At 36.3% G+C, this 22065-nt stretch overlaps 1 protein-coding gene across 1 annotated transcript in view; it reads right to left on the bottom strand.

Annotated features, from left to right (window-relative positions):
- LOC114425268 (BEACH domain-containing protein C2-like) overlaps nucleotides 1-22065 on the bottom strand; it is a 34296-nt gene that overhangs the window by 8307 nt on the left and 3924 nt on the right. Inside the window, exons 3-18 of the mRNA XM_028392122.1 lie at nucleotides 20136-20923; nucleotides 17568-18257; nucleotides 17098-17232; nucleotides 15691-15795; nucleotides 15373-15486; nucleotides 15213-15289; nucleotides 9203-9284; nucleotides 8521-8847; nucleotides 7599-8164; nucleotides 7078-7162; nucleotides 6772-6966; nucleotides 5296-5841; nucleotides 5079-5222; nucleotides 3851-4309; nucleotides 1215-1360; nucleotides 628-697 (exon numbers count right to left, since the gene is read on the bottom strand). Of these exons, the coding sequence (XP_028247923.1) occupies nucleotides 628-697; nucleotides 1215-1360; nucleotides 3851-4309; nucleotides 5079-5222; nucleotides 5296-5841; nucleotides 6772-6966; nucleotides 7078-7162; nucleotides 7599-8164; nucleotides 8521-8847; nucleotides 9203-9284; nucleotides 15213-15289; nucleotides 15373-15486; nucleotides 15691-15795; nucleotides 17098-17232; nucleotides 17568-18257; nucleotides 20136-20923 (4529 nt within the window). The remainder of the gene's footprint in view (nucleotides 1-627; nucleotides 698-1214; nucleotides 1361-3850; nucleotides 4310-5078; nucleotides 5223-5295; nucleotides 5842-6771; nucleotides 6967-7077; nucleotides 7163-7598; nucleotides 8165-8520; nucleotides 8848-9202; nucleotides 9285-15212; nucleotides 15290-15372; nucleotides 15487-15690; nucleotides 15796-17097; nucleotides 17233-17567; nucleotides 18258-20135; nucleotides 20924-22065) is intronic.

The raw sequence follows: 22065 nt of genomic DNA, 5'->3' as shown, positions 1-22065 counted from the left end.
TTAGACATACTAAACCATTACTTAGCCTCCACCAAACAACTTAGGCTTTTAGAAGAGCTGATCTTCAATATGGTTGCCTTCAAGACCAAGTAATCCTTTCCACTCCATTATTCAAAATTAAATTAAGTTTCAGCATTAAGGTTCAATTGGCCAGTGCCATTGTCCACAATTCAAGACCAAAAGGCTCTTGCAAGAAGAGCCATGTTAAAGAAATAAAACTATTCTGGAACTTCCATGTAAAAGCTTAAGCTTTTAAGAGATTCCTAGACAACGATTATAAGTGTACAGCATTTAACAGTCATCAGGAAAATGTTAAGGCAGTATTAAGAATAATCTCAAAAACAAAAGGATTTTTTCTTGGGATTTAGCTCCTCTAAGATTAGGCTGTACTTTAGAGGATAAAGTAAAGTCATAACCATTGATTAGAAAATCAATTGTTGAGATTTCAATAACTACATAGTTTGTCATACATGTGCGTGAATTTAATCACAATCTCAACATTCGATTTTTTAATCAATGGTTATAACTGTAGTTTATCCTCTTAAGTACACTCCCTTACTTCAAAGGAACGAATCCTTTTTCCTGAAAAATAAAAGGAAAGAAATTGGTATATTTTAGAAAAAATACCCCAAAATCAAAGAAGAAGTTTGAACGGTCCACCATAAATAACTCCAGAGCACTTCTTCTAAGGAGGTATCTGTAACATGAACTAACACTTATCAACCACTAAAGTCATGCTTTAAAAAAAGTACACTGCAAATGAACAATAAATTTCCATAATAATAAAAACTATGACACAGAAAATTTCATGTAGCTAAGCAAAAAGGGAATAAAGTGGTTCAGCCTTAAAGTGACAAAAGTGTTCAATTCTTAGAAAACTACAATACACAATACTAACAACAGTGGAGGAAACTTAAACTAATCATGAACATTCCCTTATAGGCTCATAGACAAATATCAAATACATCAATGGCTAAATGCACATTAAACATCTGTTAGGAACCAAGAATAGAAACAGAAAAGAAAAGAAATATTTTATTGAATTAAATGGAAAAAAAAACAAAGGAAAAAAGGAACCTACATGCTATGGCCACCCTTTAATTAACCAATTGATATCTTAACTGTCTTAACTACCTAACTGCTAACAACACACCATACTTGTAATGACAACACTAATACAACAGAATAAGTGGATAATCTATGAATCATCTCACCTCCGGCTATAAATTTGATGAAGAGATGACATTAGCCAGCTGCGATCTTTTTCTTGTTTACCTGCCTCAACACTGGAATCAGAACCATCCATTGTGGTGCTGGTCTCACTGTTATCAACTATAAAATTTATCCTCCTATTGGTTACCTACGAACAGAGAATAGTTCCTTACATGGGTGCTATTACCATACCTTCGAAAAGAAAACTGCTGAAATTATAGGGTTTAGGCAGGGAAGGTGGAAATTAGAGAACATAGACTGAAAATAACAGGATATGAAATTGATATGAAGTGTTGTGATTGTGAAACAAAATACTAATAGTTGAAAAGTCATCTCCTTTTTCAGAACAATTCAGGATCTCTTGCATTATGGGATTAAATCCAAATATCCTTTATTGTAGTTTATTTTATTCCTCCAATCCCTTGTTTCGAGTTTAGGGTAGCTTATTTTTAGAAAATAAGGTGTATTTTATTGTGTTCTTTTTGTTTGGATTTTCAAAACTATCTTGTAAATTAGTTTACAGAGCCTACTTTTGAGATGAAAAGAAAGAAATGGTATGTTTCATAATGCTGTTTTGAAAAAAAAATTAAGAAAAAAAATCTGCTGATAAATTTGTTCTAAAATTATGTTTTAAAAATAAATAAATTTAAAAACTTATTTGATACATCATTTTTCTTAACTTTTTTTTATAATTTATTTATTCATGTGAAAGAATTTAAGTACATTATTGTGAGATAATATGAATAAAATAGTGATCTTTGTAAACTCCACGGATTTTAAATATATTTTCCACACTTGTGGATAGAGACCATGCTCCCTAAAATTACAATTTGTGAACAAAACCCAACTTGTTGAGAAAGAGCATGCTCCAATACCCAACACTCAGTCACCATCACTGCATGCACCAAGACCACCTTATGGCCAGTTTACTTTTAAAAAATATTTTGTTATCATTTCTAGTTTTCACTTCCAATTACGAAAATTCCATTTTTTTTCCACTTTTATTTCCAGTTTCGTAAAGGAAAGCTAGAAATGAGACATGGAAAACTGTAACAGAGCCATGATCTAAAGCTTTTAAAGATCTTGGGAGTTGGACAAAAAATAAAGAACATGAGATATATAAGCTTTCCAAAAATAGCAAAAGGACATGATACAAATCATGTTATTCGAAGAGATAATAGCGTGACACCTATCAAGAAAAAATTACAGAAAAACAGTTAAGGTGATTTGGACATGTGTAAGGAAAGCTGAAAAAGTATCTTGTATAGTTTTTACTTTTTAGCCATGTGAAAAGGGGTAGTGGGAGACCAAGAAATTCATAAGAGGAAACTAAGAAAAGAGACCTCATGATAAAAAATATCCTTGAGAATTTGGGTTTTAGCCAAGTCCAATGGTGTTGTGTGATCCATGTAGTCAACCTCATCTAGTGGGTTGTTATTTTCACTTGGTTTCCCATTTTCAAAGGTTTGCATAGGAACAATAAAAATATTTTTATTTTTGTTTTCACTGTTTATTGTGAAAATCTTTGAAGCCAGAGAAAAAAGAAAAACAATGTGAAATTTTTATAATTAAAAGTAAAAATAGAAAACATTTTCTAAAATTACGCAAGCCATTGATTACTTCCATAGTTGATTCCCCTGCATAGTCACACCTCAGCTTTGTGGGTCCAAACACTCCAAATAAATGCTAAACCACCAAATCCACAATTGCAGGAAACCCAAATCTTCAACACATCATTCACATAACCAAAATTCCCAACCCACCCCGTAATTTGAGCCAGAAGCAGAGCTGGGAGTAGAATGACAGCAGCACCGACCATGTAAAGCCAGATTGTAATAAGAAAAAGAGGCAAGAGGAAGAGTCAGAACCTTTTTCTGTAAATGTTCAATATTGCAGGTGCTATTTATGAACCACTTGTTTTCACTCTTCTGCTTATTTTGGGGAGATAAAATGGAAAACAGAACAAAAACAGCTCATACACGTTCTCTAGTTTCTGTTTTTAACACTGGAAAACAAAAATTATTTTAAAAAATGATTTTCACAAAACATGGTTTTAAATTGTTTATCAAAAACCGTAATTAAACAGGTCCTAATGTTGGTTTTTTTTCTCCTTGTTTTGCTCCTAATATCATGCCTCCTTGGCTGTATTTTATCTATTTGTGTATTTGTTTGGAATTATTTTTACTAACCCAATAGTCCTATTTATTCTAATATTAGATTTCTAATCCTAATTAAATATGAACAAAATAAACAAATAACTTGGAAAATGAGATAAAATTCCCAAGATAAGGTTACTCCGAAAATAAATTATCCTCTAACATACCATGCATCATTCTCTACCTAACTGATATTCTAATAAAAATCAGAAGTCATAATATAACTTGCAAAAAATATCAATACAAAAATCTTCCAACGTCTAATTATTTTCTTGTATATCCCACCCTCATTCACCTAGGTAAGCCCACAAAATGCATTTTCCAAGTGGCTATGAAATGCAATAAATATAGTACACAAAATCTACAATCCCACAAAAGCAATTTCATCAGGATCATTTCAGTATCAAGGGAGGAATTCACAGTATAACTCGATGCATCTTTGGCAAAATTATACTACATTAAATAACACCCATAAAACTTACTTGAAAGGTTCCCCGTATGACCTTAAGCGGTCGGACCATTGATGACGGTAGCTCAAGAACAATTCTTTCATCAAGTTCACTAGGTACATACCCAGGTGCAATGGCTGAAGAACTCTGGACAAGGTCTTCATCACTTGCATGTTGAGTAGCACTGGATTCTAAAGCTTCCTGAACAGATTGATCAGCTGTTTCAGACAGTCTAGTCTGATTGTCTCCTTTATCATCAACATCACTGGCCCTGGCATTCAAATTCTCAATTTCCACCTGTTCTTCATCTTCATTGACTGTCTCCAATGAGATTGCTTCTGCCGACAAAATTGGAGTGTGCTGGTCATTTTTCTCCCCAGAATAATCCTCATAATTGGCTGCAGAACCTAAATGGTCGGAGCCATGATAATTCCTCCTCAAACATCTTCTCATCCTTGAAGAACTTTCCATTAAATCTAGCTTCCAGAAAACCTATAAAATTATAAAATGTTTAGTTAATCAAATGAACTCATATTTTGTTATCTGATGTATTTAGAGTTTTTTTTACTAGAAAGGAGAGTACAAGCAGGGAAGATAATGCATCCTCCAATTAAGGCATAACAAGAAAAAGAAAATAGAAAAAAGAAAAGCCTAAGATTAAAGAAGCAATCGAATCCAATGACTCCTTCGATGCCAACAAACTGATTGATGAGGCAGCCTTCCTATTGTGGACATGGCTATCGAATTTGGAGAAGGACTTTTCAGTACATTTTAATCAGTGGTCTAGTAACATTAGAGAAGGATTTTTGTATTAGTAAGGAAAAACACATAGATTAGCAGCAGTTTTCTAACATGGTGTAGCCTGCTTGGTTCCTTCCTAGACTCTATTTAGTCTGCTTCGGAACCAATTGTAAGGCCACCCATCCAGATGTATTTCAGTACCTCTGGTACTCTGTTATCTACATATATATAAATATCTATCTTTGCTGATAAAAAAAAAAAAAAAAAAAAGAAGCAATCGAATTCTTTGCAAAACCAAAGACCCCCATATAAATGTCAGGAACACAACACAAAAAGGCTGAAATTTGTTTTAAGATTTTCTGATTGTGTCACAGAAATAGATAGCAAGAAACACAATGCACGTCTCCTTGGAGTCACTTTCTCATTATATCTCAAAAAGAGAATTTACGGTAGAACGGGATGAGATGCTACAAAGAATGAGTTTGGTAATGACAATGTGAAGAATAGTATCACAACATACACAAGGTGGACTGTATAAATGATCTGCAAAAGGCCCAAAAAGACTTCTCATTTCTAATAACCGGTGAATAAGTTTGCGCCATGCGCGGACTCCAGTACTGATTCGATGCCGAGAAATTACATCTACATAAGCACGCCTGTCAATCTGGCAAACAAGAAATATTTAGCACGCAGTTTCTCAATAATCTAAACTCCATAGAAACAATTAGCAAACAAACCTCAGACCGTTGCATATTCCTTGCTAGGGCAAAACTGGCAACAAGAACAGCGATATATTTATAAGAAAAGGCATTAAAGTCTTTCCCATATACCGCCTTTGTATCAACGGGGTGCAAACATTCCATCCAGGAAACACCCATTGCTTCAGAAATATTCCATCTCTTAACCCGCTCCATATCACTAGCATTCCTCCGCTGTGCAGATGTGGCCATTGCAACAGCACTAAGACCTCTTCCAGAACCAATTTTTGCAAATCTCTCAAGATCACGAGCAGCTGCCAAAGCAGCAGCTTTTGCAGAAGCTTTGTCCTTCGGAAGGGGTGATGTTTTATTAGGGACTTCTGAAGGTTTTTGAAAGCTTGAAAACGTAGTGAGTTTAGTCTGTTTCCGTTCCATCAATGAAGTATCACGCCTAAGCTGGGAAGTTGTTGCAGGAGCACGGCTTTCACCACCTGAAGTACCAGCCGCAACCATAGCCAATGCCATTGAAGCAGGTGGAGATGCAAAAGCAGCAGCCCAAGCTGGAGATATCATAGCAAGAGCGGCCTGAAAGAAATATCAGTTAACAAAAGTAGCATAACGGAACAGAAAATGAAAGTGACTATGTTGATACATTGAACTAGGACAACCCCTTCCCATTAGAATATAAATACTTTCAACCTTTTTGAAACACTACCCATTCAAGTCAAATAACATATTTGCCCCCATTCTCTTGCTATTTATCAAGCTAAATTACATTGTTCATCAATACAATCACTTGGGCCTCTTCTTTCACTATTCATCCAAGTCATTCATACTATAAATATTTCCAACCTTTTGTTTGCTTAATTTTCGTTCAGAGATTTTTTTTTTAATTTTATAAACTTTTTACAATCACATATTCTCAAAAGCAAAGCATATTAATTTTTTATATATATCATGAGACTTGAGGTATATAATAATATAATTTTTATGATTAAAAAATAAAATTAAGATTATACAATTAAAGAACTAGATTAGTGATGTTTTAAATTGTGGAAGGATTCAAGTTATATGAACTATCTGCGAAAAACTAAATAAATATTATTTTATATAATCAATAAACTAAATTGATGCAATTTTTTTTAAGAAAACCAAAAATACCAATGGTCAGCAATACATATTTTTTCATGTGATTGTAAGTATTTATTTGAGATGATATTTAAAATTTATATACAAATCTTCTGAATAAGTCTAAAACATGAAGATAAAAATTATACACGAAGTTATTTCTATCTAAATCACATGAATAAGGATGTTCGTTTATAAATAATACGGGTAAATATTTTATCAAATGCAAATAAAAAAAATTAACATACAAATCATAAAATGAATATTTAATAATTTTCTCTTTATATAAACTACTTATAAATTGGTAAATAGCCTATCCATGCATTGCACAGGGTACCAAACAAGTTACAAGCACATCATGTTTCATGCACATGCGATGTAAAGTACCTCAATTGGCAAGGAATCAGCAGCTAATGCACGATCATCTGCAATAAGAGGATTTGAGCCATCAGCAGTAGCAAGCTCATGAATGCCAGCCAAAAGGGGGCGCCACCTCCTTAATACAGCAACAAATGGTGGTAAAATAGCTTCAAGGTACTGTTTACGAAGAGGCTTTTGATCTCTGCTAACAGCATGGTATACCTGACCAGATGTTGTACAATGGTAACTACAATGGCCGTGCACAGAAAGACAAATGACACAAGTTGTGCACTGCAAAGGAAGAATGAAAATGGACAAGCTGATAACACAAACCTCAGAATAAAGCACGCAACATGCTACCAAAACTCTTTGCCTCTTAGAATCAGAAATTGGCATGTTGAGAACAGGTGAGAGAACACTGTTCAAATTACAAATAATAAATAAACAAAACAAGATTAACCCTTCTTCAATACCATCAGTCAGATTGGTTCAAATTGGAACTGTTTAAATGAGGCAAATAGAGAAAGAAAATTATGCTACTAACAATTTTCTATAACCTTGTCTTAATAATAGATTTTTTATTCTATACTCCCAAGGGTAGCAAATGAAGGAAGTTGATACATATTCGTTATAAAAGAAAAAATTCATTAAGACAGACAGAACAAAATTGGAGGGTTAGGGATCCTCCGTAATAGATTTATTCACAGTTGGCAACCATAGGGAAAGTAAGGGAGGGAAAAGAAGTTACTGTGCAGCTGGATCTTGTTCTTGTATGGATCTTGTTCAATGGACGTTCATCATTCATGGATCATAAAATGAACTACAAATAAGTTAGATTGAATTGGTTGTTTTACCTCCACAAAAGTGCTGACCGTGGTTTTCTTCCTTCAGACACTGCATCCTCAAAACTTGTATTTCTCATCAGCATATGATCTTCGCCATCATCATCTTCTCTCATTGATAGAAGAACCATTCGAAGCATGCATAAGAATGGCTGGTCACTATCTAACAGCTGGTACAGAGCAGCCATCCCTCCCATTCCTGTACCTGACCCTCCACCTATACCAAGACCACCACCAAGCCCAGACTCATCTAGCAATAACGCTTGGAGCATTGCCACTGACTTCTTCACCAAAGGAAGCTCAATCCAGTTTCCATTGGCATCTTTCTCAATAGCAGACTTCCAAAAATCCCATCCACTCCCACCACCACCAAATGGAGCTGGACTTGGAGACAGGTTGACACCATACCACAAACGGCTCCTATATTTCCAGCCATCTGCTAAATCCTTAGCACAGGACCCATATGACACAAAAGCACAAGAAACAGATTCGTAAGGCTCAGCTGCTGCTGCTGCAGCAAGCCTTTCCATCACTGGAGTAGGGATCTGACCAATTCCATCAGCCATTGAAGAAAGGACCTAAAAATATCATGACAGAATGAGTTTCACCAATATAAAAATAAATGAAAATGAGAACTAGCCAATGCAAATGAAATGAATAGTAAGGCAAATAATTGGAAAAAAAATAGTCTACATGTATTTTCTTAAATTTGAAGAATAAGCACAGAAGTTAGAGATAAGAAGATAAAACAGAAGGTACTGAAAAATAAAAATTTATATTAAAAAAATATTTGGAGAAAAAGACAGTATGACACCATGACATGGATTTTGTATGAACAACAGAAACAGGATTGCGGATCTACAAAATAAAAACTACCATCAATATTTATGTGTAACATGTATGCATGTCTAGTTTTAGATTACTGTATGCATACATCTAGAGGGACTCCCCCGGAGTCACTATCTAGTGACCTGCAATCATCCACAACTTCTATTGATTCTTCAATTGTTGACAATGAATTTGAGTGATTATTGGTTGCATGCACAGCAGAAAGTGGAGATGGCGAACTATCTGGAGCATGTGCAGAAGAGGATTGCTTTCTCTGTAGTCGTAAATGATCTTCAACAAGCATAAGAATCACAATGGCATTCTCTACTAAAGCCACAGACAACTGGGCAGCATTCTCAGCTTCAGCCTTAGCATCTTTTGGTGACAAACCCTCAGCTGCAACACCAGCAGCAGCCGCAGCAATAATTTGAGTCTGCATCAAGTTTTGTTTAAATGAGCTTAAGATTTTATTAAAGCTAAATGAGAGCACCAGAAATTGAGTCTGCATTAAGTAAAACATATATGTAGCCATTATTGCTGTTTTTTGTTCGACTCTTCAACAAAAACAAGAAATATAGATAATAGTACTCATCCTTGTACATAGGATTTTAATATCTATCTGTGCTTAGGCATAAGAGGGATTTGTTTATAGTGTGTGCACAGACATTTAGAACCTTAAATAACTGGAGGAAAAAGAATATCAGAATGAATAACATTATCATGCGTTGGCATATACTGTACAAAACTCTTCATAAGGAAAATCAATAAGAATAGAAAATAAGATGTACCTGAACCTGCAATTCTCTAGCAGCAAAATCCAGCAAGCCTCCTAAAAGTCTCCTCTTAAAAATAGGTAACGATTCTTCACGTCTTCAAGACAGAAATTAACCCATAAAAGAATGATTATAAAAACGACATGAAACAAATAACAGGTAACTTCCACTGTAAACTTTCAATCAAAACAAGGGAATAATATGGTAGCATAGCAGGAAATTGTAAAACTCCTTAAAATTCTTCATAATCTTTACTACAAACCTGGACTAGAATCATTGCTCTAAACATTAAATTCTTCAAGCCCTATCCTGACAAATTGTTCCTCTTATGATTCCTAATCAACCAATGTGGAACATATACCCCTATTGCTTAATCATATTTCATCAAGTGTTGGCAACTTATATTCAATTTTAGAATTTACCAAAACCTGGTACAAACTCCAGTGGAACATAAACTTTTTCAAAGGTTCAGCATATTTTTCTTTAGTTACTACCTTCACGATACAGCAAAATATTCCCTCCATTTCAAACTATCTGTCTTTTTGTGAATTTTGGTTGTTTCAAAATATTTGGCACTTTAGAAAGCCAGGAACCGAGGAAAGCATTAATTTTTTTTCCTAAACATAACATTGTTTGTTAGTATCTCACTCGCCTAAATGCTCATCAATTTACAATTACAACTATAGTATAATCAGTGCAGTTTTGTGCTGGGTATGACGCTGAGTTATTCACCCAAAAAAAGTATGATACTATGAGCAGTTTTGTGCATCCTATACCAAATCAAGCCCTTCAGGAAAATATGATTCAATAGCATTTATACATGAAACATGGCTAAGTGTTATTAAATAGCGGTTATGGCGGCGGCATGGCACCATGTTGGGGCAGTTTTCTATAAAGTGTCAGTGTATGATGGTGGCATTGCAGGTTTCGTATTGTGACCGCCAGAAGCATGGCGTCCATTGCAGCATGCCGCCCATGGCAGAAAAGGCAGTTTTGTTATATTAAAATAACAGGAAAAAAAAAAGAGGAAATGGGCATGTAGCCCAACCGGCCCAATTGAAATATAGGGTTTTAAACCCTAAAGAGAGAACCCACGACAGAGAAGGTTCCAAGTTCTCTTGCGTAGTTGCATATGATGCTCCTGCTACTGCACAACTTCTTGCTCAGACAGCGACTTCTACACCGGCGGTGCTTCTTCACCGGCAACCTTTTCCGGTTCCGGCGACTGCCATCTCCAGTGAGTTACATTTTCTCTTTTTTTTAGTTACATTTCAGTTATATTTTTTTTGTTTTATTTAACTATTCTTTTTGGTTAAAATGCAATTTTCATCCCCCTATTTTTTAATTGAGACATTTCATCCCCCATTTTTAAAAAATTCACGATTTTAGTTCCCCATTTTTTAATTGAGACATTTTGTCTCCTACTTTTAAAAAATCCACAATTTTAGGTCCTATTACTAATTTCAAATGCTGATCTATGTACTCTGTAAACGTTGATTGACATATGTTTGTTTATTATCCACATGACAAATATCTTATTTTAAATTATTTAATTGCTAACAAGCTTAATTTATTAACAAAAGAATTAAAAAAGCACACAATCAAGTTTGAAATTGACCAAGGGGACAAAAATAGCAGATATTTTAAAAGTAGGGGATGAAATGTCTCAATTAAAAAATAGGGGGATTAAAATCATGGATTTCAAAAAACAAGGGGACAAAAATTACATTTTAGCCACTCTTTTTAATACTGACTAGCATCTCTTCTTCTTTCCTCTTTCTCTATTTTTTTAATTTCTTTTTTGTTTTATTATTGTATAACTGTTCTGTTTTCAGATTTTTTTTGCTAGCTTCCTCTTCCACCATTTGCCGCCACGCCATTCGCCATATGTATATGGTCCATTTTGGGGTTTCCATCATCCACCATTAACTAACAACACTGATGGCAACATGATGGGTTCCAAACATCATACTTCCTAAAGAATTTAAAGAATAGGTAACCCTCACCCTATAAGCTAGCTTTTGGGGTTAAGTTAGGACCAAACCCAAAATTCTAAGAATATCTAACAAACCCCCTCACCCAAGAGTCATTTGGGCTTGTGCATAGACAAAGCAGGTATAACAGTGTTTTATTGTGTAATGTTGTGTGTCAAGGATGAACACAATAAGCCTTTATTTACAATGAGCAAATAGGATCAATATTGATTACATAGGATCAATCTAATAATAAGTAATAAAGACTAAATCACTAATTATTATCTGATCATAAATAACAAAATAATATGTAATCTTAACACACTCCCTTAAACTCGAGCATATACATCATATGAATTGAGCCTGTTACAAATGTGGTCAACGCAATACAAACTAAAGGCATTTTGATGGACGACGCATCACACGCCGTGAGCATGAACTTCACGCGTCGGGGCCCTGCGTGGGACCGTGTGTGGCAGTGTTTTGAGTTGGTTGCACACGTGTGGATGGCATGGCGGTCTTCGGGGATCACAACGGGTATTGTTCACTCGTGAAAAAAGCAAAAAGATACATCAAGGATGCCTGGAGGTGGAGGGAGAGAAGATTAGTGTCAGACTCGCCAGAGATGCATCATGCATCATGTGTGTGAACTTCACATGCTAGGGTCCTGCATGGGGTCACATGTGGCGGTGGTTGTTAGGAATCTTCTACACTCTCTCACCCTCACACACTCACAACATAGTAGAGTAATGAGAATTGCACAAGACACATAATAGGGAAATAAAGAATGAATCTTGTATTGATCACACTCTAACAGAATTCTGTTACAAGAGAGACACTCCTCTCTTACACAAGGCAAGTCCTTGTTACAATTACAAATGAGCCACCCCTTTCATCAAAGGTTAAGTCTTATTTATATAAACTCCTAATGCTGATCTGTCATAACTGATTTACTATAAATAAGTTATGACCCCCAACTACTTACTTTCTATCTTTTCTGCTGTAAACCAGCAATGGCTTTGGTACAGTCACAGACTGACCTCCACCCTTATCCCTAACAGTGGTTTGAGTTGGCTGTGCATGTGGATGGCGTGGTGGTCTTCACTGATGGGCGACAGTGGTTGAAGGTGAGCTCCGACGAAAAGGCATTGGGAAGTCTGCCAAAAAAAGGCAAACAAGCTATGATAAATGAAAACAGAAACAAGAAATGTGAACAAAGTGCAGAAAATAAGGCCCGGCAAAAGACACAATCCTGGAATGGCCAGAAACTGACTGGGCTTTGTGTGCCTCAGTTCAGGGAGTCTGGCACTAGAAACAAATGCCGTAGATATGGTCGGATGCACCACCACACGCCGAAACAGTGGGGCACTCAAATGTTGTTTGACGTGCAAAGGGAGGGCGTGTGAGAGAGCGTCAGAGCTCTGATGAGGTCACCGTCACCATCATGTAGATCAGTGGACGGTGATGTTGGTGATGGGGTCACCAGATGGAAAGGTCATCAAAGCTTTGGCAGCGGTTGCCGACAAAGGAGAAAATCGCTGGAAAGGGGGACAGTGAGCAAAAAAAGGAGAGAAGTCCACTGGAATGTGGAAATAGGACGCCAGAAGTAGGACGACAAGCAGAGTGGTTCACAGGGGATAATAGGTTCCTGATGGAGCACAATTTTCGTTATTCCTCTGTCAAGAATAACATGTGCTCTAATGCCATATAATGGTGTTTTACTGTGTAATGTTGTGTCAAGGATGACCACACTAAGCCTTTATTTATAATGAGCAAATAAGATCAATATTGATTACATTGGATCAATCTAATAATGAGTAAAAAGGACTAATTACTATCTAATCATAAATAACAAAAAAGTATGTAATCTTAACAGCAGGTTTGTTCTTCATAGGAGAGGATTGAACTCCTAAAAACTTGGTTAAAAGGCTCTGATGCCATGTCAAGGACCAACAAGGATTAAGCCCTTACATATACATAGGAGCTCATGAATGGCTATATATTGAATACTTTCATACTTAAAAACAATAACATGTTTAGTTGGAAAACAATGCAAAACAGCATCAAAATAAAACGATATTGTTAGGATATAAGGAGAAGGAAGAGTTAGTTAATATAGTTAAACTACTAATGAGTTAGTTAGTTAGAGGGGTTTATTAGATACAAATAGAGGAAGAAGGATAGGAGAGAGGGGGATCTTATCATTTGTAGATTGAGCATTAGCTCTTTGTGAAAGGAGAAATCCTTTGTGAAGGGGAAACCCTTGGAGTTTTTTCTCCTATTTTCTGTTTTTTTCTTACTAGTCAATAAAAAAATTTATTTTCTTCCTCATTTCAATTCTTGGTTCCTAACAAATTGGTCTGACCTGCCGGAACTTCAAGGGGAAGCCAGTGTTAGAGATGGAGGAAGCACAAATTTGGGCTAAGAAGGTGGAGCTGCCAGTGTTCATGGGGACAGACCCAATTGGTTGGATTGCTAGGGCTGAAAAATTCTGAGGTACAAGAAATTCCTTCGTTCCATAAGCTACAATATGCATTCATGAGCATGGAGGGTGCTGCGACACATTGGTTCTACATTTGGAGCCAAAACAATCCAGATTCAGATTGGGAGTCATTTTCCACAGCTTTGATCAAAAGATTCGGAGATCGCCATGGTAACCACATCTTTGAAAGATTGAGTATCTTGAAGCAAGAAAAGCCAACTAAGACAAAAACCCACATCAAAAAATGGGAGACTTCCACAAAGTTCTTGAAAGGGAGGACCGACATTTCAAAGCGGAAACACATGTTGCGCAAGATATTGAATGAAAAAGTTGATTCCCATGCCTCTCAACAAGACAAAAATAGCATGGAGGGAAGTGGGTCAGAATTCAGTGAAGCAAAGGCTAGTTCTTGGGCAAGAAAGGAGGAACTACCCAACTTTGATAGAAACATAGAAGGGGGAACTGATTTGAGTTTTGAGTGTGACAATGACCCATTGCAGTTCTTGAAATAAAAAAACACAAGTAAAGAAGGTTCAGTAATCAAGAACCATACCCTTTGTGGTGGAGAAGAAACCAAAAATGATGAAGCAAAGTTAGCAGGAGAAAAAAAAGATTGAAAAGGTTATGGAGGAAGAAGTTGATCCACCAATAAAGAGGGAGAAGCACAAGGAAAACGGAGTGACGAATGTGGGCTGCGAAGACGATTTTCTTGATAACCCAATTACAGATATGATCAAGAAGGAAGTCGAAGCTGGTGATTCAACCAAGTCACATTATTTTCAAGATTCAGATTTCCATAAAAAGATTGTTATGGTGAAACAAAAATCATTCATGAAGGTGGTTGGAACAACAATGGTGCTGAAATCTTGGAATGTCAACTTGTTGGGTGTGCCTTTAGCATTAAATTTTGTTGCATCTATGGCTGACAGCTTAGCCATGGAGCTAAGGCAAACGGAATGTACTGAGCCAATCAAGCTGATTAAAGTTATATGGAGTCCACCCTTGTCCCTCCCACCACCGAAGCCACCGGACCTCAGTTTGCATGCAGGGGTAGTGTGTCGTTCCTAGTTAAGCTACAAGGGTGCAGTTGTCTTCCAACAATCAGACAAAATTTTAGGAAGTTTCAGTGTGCAATTCCAGTTTTCAGATTCCAACCTTGAGGACAAGGTTGATTTTAGGAGGGGTGTATTGTTGGGATATTAGGAGAAAGAAGCGTTAGTTAATATAGTTAAAATAATAATGAGTTAGTTAGTTAGTTAGAGGGGTTTATTAGATATAAATAGAGGAAGAAGGATAGGAGAGAAGGGGATCTTATCATTTGTAGATTGAGCATTAGCGCTTTGTGAAAGGAGAAATCTTTTGTGAAGGGGAAACCCTTGGAGGAGAGTTTTCTCTCCTATTTTCTGTTCTTTTCTTACTAGTCAATAAAATCTTTTATTTTCTTCCTCATTTCAATTCTTGGTTCCTAACAGATATGGAACCAAACACAATTTCTGTAACAATCAAATAACATAACATAAGAACTGGAGAAGTAAATACTCAAGAGCTCATAATGGATGCATAAAATTACCTTAGTCGCTGTTCTCCAGTGCTAGATCCACCAACAATAGAAAGCCATTCTGCACAATGAATAGTCTCTTCAATATCCTGGACACAATGAGCAGCACTGAGCAGTAGTAATGTCAATTAGGAAGACATGAAAGAAGTGAACAATTCTAACAAATATCAACCTTCCATCCATCCTTTTGACGCATTGAATGCTCTAGCATGATGCTAAGGAAATTATGAATAAGGTCTTCTATGTCTCCAATGGTTGTGGAATCAGATAATTTAATTGGACCCACCTGTCAAACAGTTGAACAAAAGTACACAAGTAGCAGAGTTAAAGAATCTTCACAAGAACCTACAAATATGTGTCCGTAGTACACAGGAAGATGGCATGAATCTTTTGTCTATGTATGACAAAAAAGATTAGAGAGAAAAGACAACTAAAAAACAAAGAGAGGTGGAGAGAGGATAAGAATTTTGTTTTTGATTCACATTATTACCTCATAGTTTGAGATCAGGACTTCCAGAATCCACTCAGGCCATTCCTCCATGGTTGTCAGACCGCTTCTATTTTCAGGATGACTGCAAGCCAAAAATAGAAGATCCTGAAATCACACACAAACAGCTCAAAACTAGGTGGTATTAAAAACATATCAAGTAGGAAAATGTCCATAATTGGAAGTCTTACTTCCTCTAACAAAGTTCTATTAGCAAATTTTCATTCAATATGGCTGTGGCATATACATGAACCTTCCTTAAGTTAACTCTGACAGAGTACTTAAGGCCATAAAAGAACAGAACTGCTCTCATAGTATCTGAAAGAATATGAAAGAGAGATTCTAAAATGAAACTTAAGATACAATACCCCCCTATTAATTGTTCCATTTGATAAGAAAATGTGTATGGAAAGGACTATGTGAAAACATAAAGAGAAAATAAAATAATCTCTTTTTTATCCCTTTGCATGTTTACCGGTGAGACTCTGAAAGAATCCATGTGTTGAGGTTAAAAATCAGGACTTGAAAAAAAAAAAAAAGTGCATTTGTTGATTGCAAAAGAACAGAAAATAGGAGAGATATTCTCATATTCTCCTCCAAGGTTTTTCCCTTCACAAACAATTTCTCCTTTCAGTTTCACGAAGAGAAAAAGCTCAATCTAAAAATGATACAAGGTAGAATGCCAATGCTTCGTACCTTACAACCTCCTATCTATTTACCTCTCAAATCCCATCTAACTGACTAACCCTTCTACTAACAAACTACAATAACTGTCTTAACAAACTCCCTAACTCCTAACAGTTGAAAATTGATCGGGGCAGGGATTCCAAGAAAATGAGGGGAAGAGTGACAAAGCTAGAGAAAACCGAGAGATCTGAGGAGCAATCCGAACTCTGTTACAGACAGAAGTATTCTCTGAACTGAGATCAATTACAATATAAAGTTACAGCTATCTTTACAATAAAATTTCATTACAAAGCAAGTTTTTTAAATACAGCTACTATTCATGCTTAAAATAGGGGAAGAAAAGGGGGGGGGGGGGGGGGAACTGCCACTAATCATGGTTAAAATAAGAGAAAAATGTAGATTATAACAAGCAATTCTTTCATTAGCTTTACTTTTAGTGTTGTACCAGCCTAGTTCAAGAAAAGTATGTGTTCCACCATTATCTTTCAACTCTTTAAATAAGAGCAAACTTAAGGCCTAATAAAATCTATAAAATACAAGAAATTCAAATGCATAAATTAAGAAGTACATCAATGAACAAGTAAGCTGTATTGAGAAGTCCATTTACATGCAACAAGCAAGAGCAAAAACACATGAAACAGAAAACACCTCATAAATCAAATAAAATGCAATTTAAAAATATTAGATGCATGCTGTAAAAAATGAGCACTGTTAGGCTAATACCTGTAGCGCTCTGCTCTGTAGTGACCTAGGTGCAAAGGGAAGGGAATGCAAAAGCACCAATAAAAGTTGTGAATGCTCAAAGCGATGACCAGAATCATAGAAGTTTAGCCCATCCTCTGAAGAAGAGGCATTAATCTGAAATGGAAAGAAAGCAAGCCAAAAAAACAAGTAAATGAAAACATCAGCTAATGAGGATATTATAACCCTTTAGAAACTTGATCACCTAATGACATTTTTCAAATGCAAACAAATTCATATTGTTGAATATTTATGCAGATAAACTGAAAATTATAACAACAATCTATAAGCTTATAATGGCCAAAAATGAATGGGCTTATACTGAATAAGAATGGTAAAGACATATTGCAGATATAATTTTTATATATAAAAACAAAAAGAAAAGATAATTGCCATTTGCACAACATTATATGAATATAGAGTATGGATAAGAAGAAGGAAGGTAGCCATACCGAGGCAGCCAACAAAGCTGTGTAAACATTGTTAGTCATTAGCCTGTTGGGTGCTGCTTGAAATGCCTTCTGTAAAGCATAAAGTAGAAGAGAAACCTTGTCTTCAAACATAGTACCACCTTTGTCATGGAGTCCAACACCCAAAAGGTTGCTTGTTGTATCAGGACCAGCACGGGAACCAAATGTCAGATGTCCCGAAGCTACTAAAGCACCTAAGAGACCTATGATCCCAACAACAATGCCATCACTTTTATCAGCATTGTAAACATTTTTTCTAGCACTGTCTGCACTAATGGATAGACTTATGCCTCCCAAATTCTTGGCAGAAGTTATTTCAAATATCCTGTCACTGTTAACATCAGAACTAGGATCAGGGCTACTACCACTATCAACAGATATAGAACCTTGGTCATTGTCTTGTATGATGGCTTCGCTTTTCTCCTTTAACCCTTCATCCTTCTGACTTTCTTTTATCATTTCATTACCACCAGCAATCTCAGTTTTTTGAGATTCAGGATTCATTGACAATGATTCCAGAACACCACTATCTCCAGCTTTAGCTTCCCTCTGGAGCAGAACAAGAAGAGTTTCTATGCCACCACATGCTAGGAATTCTTCCGCAAATGTATGAGCTCTAGATGTATTTGGCTGGACAACCAACCTGTAGAAAAGATGCAACACCCTAGCAACCTGAAAATGAAGAAATATTAAATTAGTACAGATTTATTTAAATAATAAAAAATTAAAATCAAACCAAAGCATTATATTATATGTATTATATGTAACATTCAAGATTTTACAAACTTCAAAAGAATAACATATAACATAAGATTCATGATAGCCAGAACATGCATATTACTTGCATTAAATTTATCACAATTTAACACACAACATACTGCAAAATATAACGTATTAGTAACCTGGAATTACTATAGATATTCAGCCAGCTGGGTGTTTCACAACTGCTGGGCCTTATAGTGCCATATAAAATGCAGTCCAACGCATGGCTCCCACAAGTGTGGGGTTTAAACTGAAATAGATGTACACAACCATACTATCATCAATGAAGAGACTGATACCATGAATAGATCCCACAACCAACATCACCATGTCACAGTGCTCTCCATTAGCAGCCACTGTGCCATGGCAGCACCATCCCATGACGGCATTGCAGCAGTTGAACAAAATGCCATTAGACATTAATGGCATTGCAACTTATGGAAGCCGCCTCTGCCATGAGGCCATGGCAGTCCATTGCAGAAAAGGCGGTTTAGGCCCTATTCTTTCAAAAGAAACCCAAGAGTTAAACTGTTAAGGGGCTCAAACAACCTTCACAACTTACTCTACAGACAAACAACCTCTGCTCTACAAAACTGAATGAACTGTGCAACCATATCCTCCAACTCCACTGATTGTGAAAACAGCCCATCTGTGTTTCCTCTCCCCCTGTTCTGGACTTCAATTTTCTCATGTAACCTCTCCAGCCAATTGTACCTTCTCTTTCTTTGTTCTCTTGATTCCTGGTTTATGTTCCTCTTAGTTCTCTAGAGCCATTATTTCCTCAGTTCATCTATGGTCCCTCTGCACATTATTCCCTTTACATTGGTGATAGATACTTTTGTTGAATTTTATTTCCTAGAATATGTTACTAATTTATTGTTTGTCATATAGTTTTTCTTATTTATTACATTCAACAATTCTTTTTGTATATTTTGTATGTAGGTATCTGTGTGTGTTACCATGCTTATGCCATAAGCAGCTACATCATTTGCAATATTATTATGAAGGATTATTGGCTTGCCACAATAACATTGTCATGTGACAAGGCAACAATCTTACCACATGAGTATTGCATGGGCCCTTTTTATATAATAATAAGAATAGGTGAAGAGACATAAGAAAAGAACCCGCTCAAACATGGAAATGGAATTCACTACCAAAGCCCCCAACCTGGTGGAACTCCATAAAAGAACAAAACCACTAACTGAATGCCAGATGAAATTAGCACCTATCACATTTTTTTTTTTTTTGATCAGCAAAAGATATGTATATATATTAATAAAGTACCAGAGGTACCAAAGATACAGATTACAAATAGATAGCCAAAGGTATGGGTCCGAGGCTGACTGAATGGAGTCAGGCTAGGAACCAAGTCAGGCTACATAAAGGGAGAAATTAAAGCTGACCATCACTATTTATAAAAGCCTATGCTAAGGTTGCTAGACCAAATGTTATAGTGAGTGGCAAAATCCTTCTCCAAGTTCCTAAGTCAAGTCCAAAGTAAGAAAATATACCTATCACAAAATAAAGAAATACTTGCTGGATTCTAAGTGACAAACTTTTAATAATTCAAGAACTCAGTTGACAACATCAAACAAGTAATCATGAAACCGGAAGCCATATAAGAACCACAGAAAGTCTACAAGGAAATTCTATTATAAAGCAAATGCATTTAATAGCATTGACTGGGCTCTTATGTCTGTGCATAGCAGTGTCCTGCCTGACAATGCCTTCTTATTACTGACACACAAAAAAAGCGGAAAAGACACTTTAAGGTTACTTCTTTACCTGATTAGGTTGTGGACAGTCAACCATGAATCCAAGTAAACATCGGACATCATTCGAGGCCAATGAAGGAGGTGCTGCCACTATGAGAAGTTCAACTACCACCAAGAGCTCATCAACCAAAGCATTGATTTCTCCTACTGGACGTGTAGCCGCAGTTAGAGAAACAGTATTCAGAGAATCAATTTCAGGAACAGTCCAATAACATCTTCTGCAGCCATCAAGAAGCATCTGAATGGCATTTGCATCTCGCATTACCATTGACTCGGTGAAAACCATATCTGCAAGTGATGATAGAAGCTTCTTTTGTATGCCATAACTACACAAACTCCAAATTTTTAAATCTAACAGCAGTGTAGTGAAGAGCTGCACTTTAAGTGCATGGTTGATCGTCTGAGATTGACAAAGGGATACAACAGCAGCAACAAGTTCCTCATCTCTTACACCATCATGCTTTCTAACATCAAGCAAAGATAGAGTTTGAAGAAGATGATTCAAAATTTTTGATAGAACCTCTGGCCCTCTGCCATGAGCCAGCTCTTCATTGTTCCTTGGATGTTGAATAGCTGTGGATATAATTCTAAATATTGGGGCAGCAAGAGATGCAGTGGCCGAAGACAAGGGTAAATTCTCTTGCTGAGGTTCCAGTGTATACTCATGTACATTGCTTATTGTCAAGGGAAGCAAAGACAAGGGACCACCATAGGCCAAAGCCCACAAAGCATCCACAGGTCGCATTCGTGCAGCAACATGGACTTGCCCAAGAACCTCAGCTGGACGTCGATGCACTCCTGAATCATGATAAAGGAACCATAAGAAGACTAGAAAATGATACAGAATATTATTTACACCTTATATTGCAGTGGCAATAAATACACATTAAAAGCTTCAGGATGTATACGTTAAATACAGAAATGTTATGATAAGACCAATGCAATGAATGCATCTGGGATCCAATAAACAGTTGGTTGTTCCGTAATTAAACACTGGTAATAAAAGAAAAGCTCCAACGATCATTGATCACAGGAATAGGTCTATGACAGAGGACTGTTAAGAATTAAGAAGATATTTTGAGTACAGAAAAATATGCATGGCGCATAAATTTACCAATGTCTGAAAGCTGCCTTAATTGCGATCACCCCTAACCCGCCTCACTTGCAGCCTCTTTGGGGGCTGCCTTAATTGAATCCTCAAGGGTGATGTTTAATCCCACATTGACTAGATATGGCTTAAATAAAGCTTATAAAGCTTGGGAAATCCTCACTTTACATGCTAATTTGGTGGGGTTGACTTGGGTCCTAAATCCTAATTCTAAGATAGTATCAGAGTATAACCAAGATCCATTGTTGGGCTAACCTAGATCAATTGGGCCACCTGCATTCCCACATTCCAGGCTGGTAGCCTAGAGCATGAAGGGGTGTGTGTTGAAAAGCCACTTAATCACGGTCAACCTAGCTCGCCTTAGTTACGGCCTCTTTGGGGGCTGTCTTTTTTTTTTATCAGCAAAAATATATAATTATATTGATATGAGTACCAGAGGTACAAAGGTTACAATTTAATACATCAAACAAATGGTTCCAATATCAGACTTGATGTAGTCTTAATTGCAGCCTCAAGGGTGGTGCTTTTTTAGGCCACATCGACTAGAGATATGGCTTAAATAGAGCTTATAAAGATTGGGCAATCCCCACATTACAAGCCAATTTCGTGGGGTTGACCATTTGAGTTAAGCCCTTAGTTCAAATTCTAATAACCATCTTATCTAATCTATTTGTATAGTTGCAAGACTAAAAGCAATGAAAGAATGAGATAAACAGAATGCAATTAAATAGTCAACTACACATGATATCCTTACAAGACAGAGCTTAATGACAGAAAGACCAGTAATAATATGTCTACTACTTAATGAATTTCACATACTGTTTAATCACCC

Source organism: Glycine soja, chromosome 9 (genome assembly GCF_004193775.1).
Source record: "Glycine soja cultivar W05 chromosome 9, ASM419377v2, whole genome shotgun sequence".
Classification (NCBI taxonomy): Eukaryota; Viridiplantae; Streptophyta; class Magnoliopsida; order Fabales; family Fabaceae; genus Glycine; species Glycine soja.
This window is presented reverse-complemented; position numbering and strand designations above follow the sequence as displayed.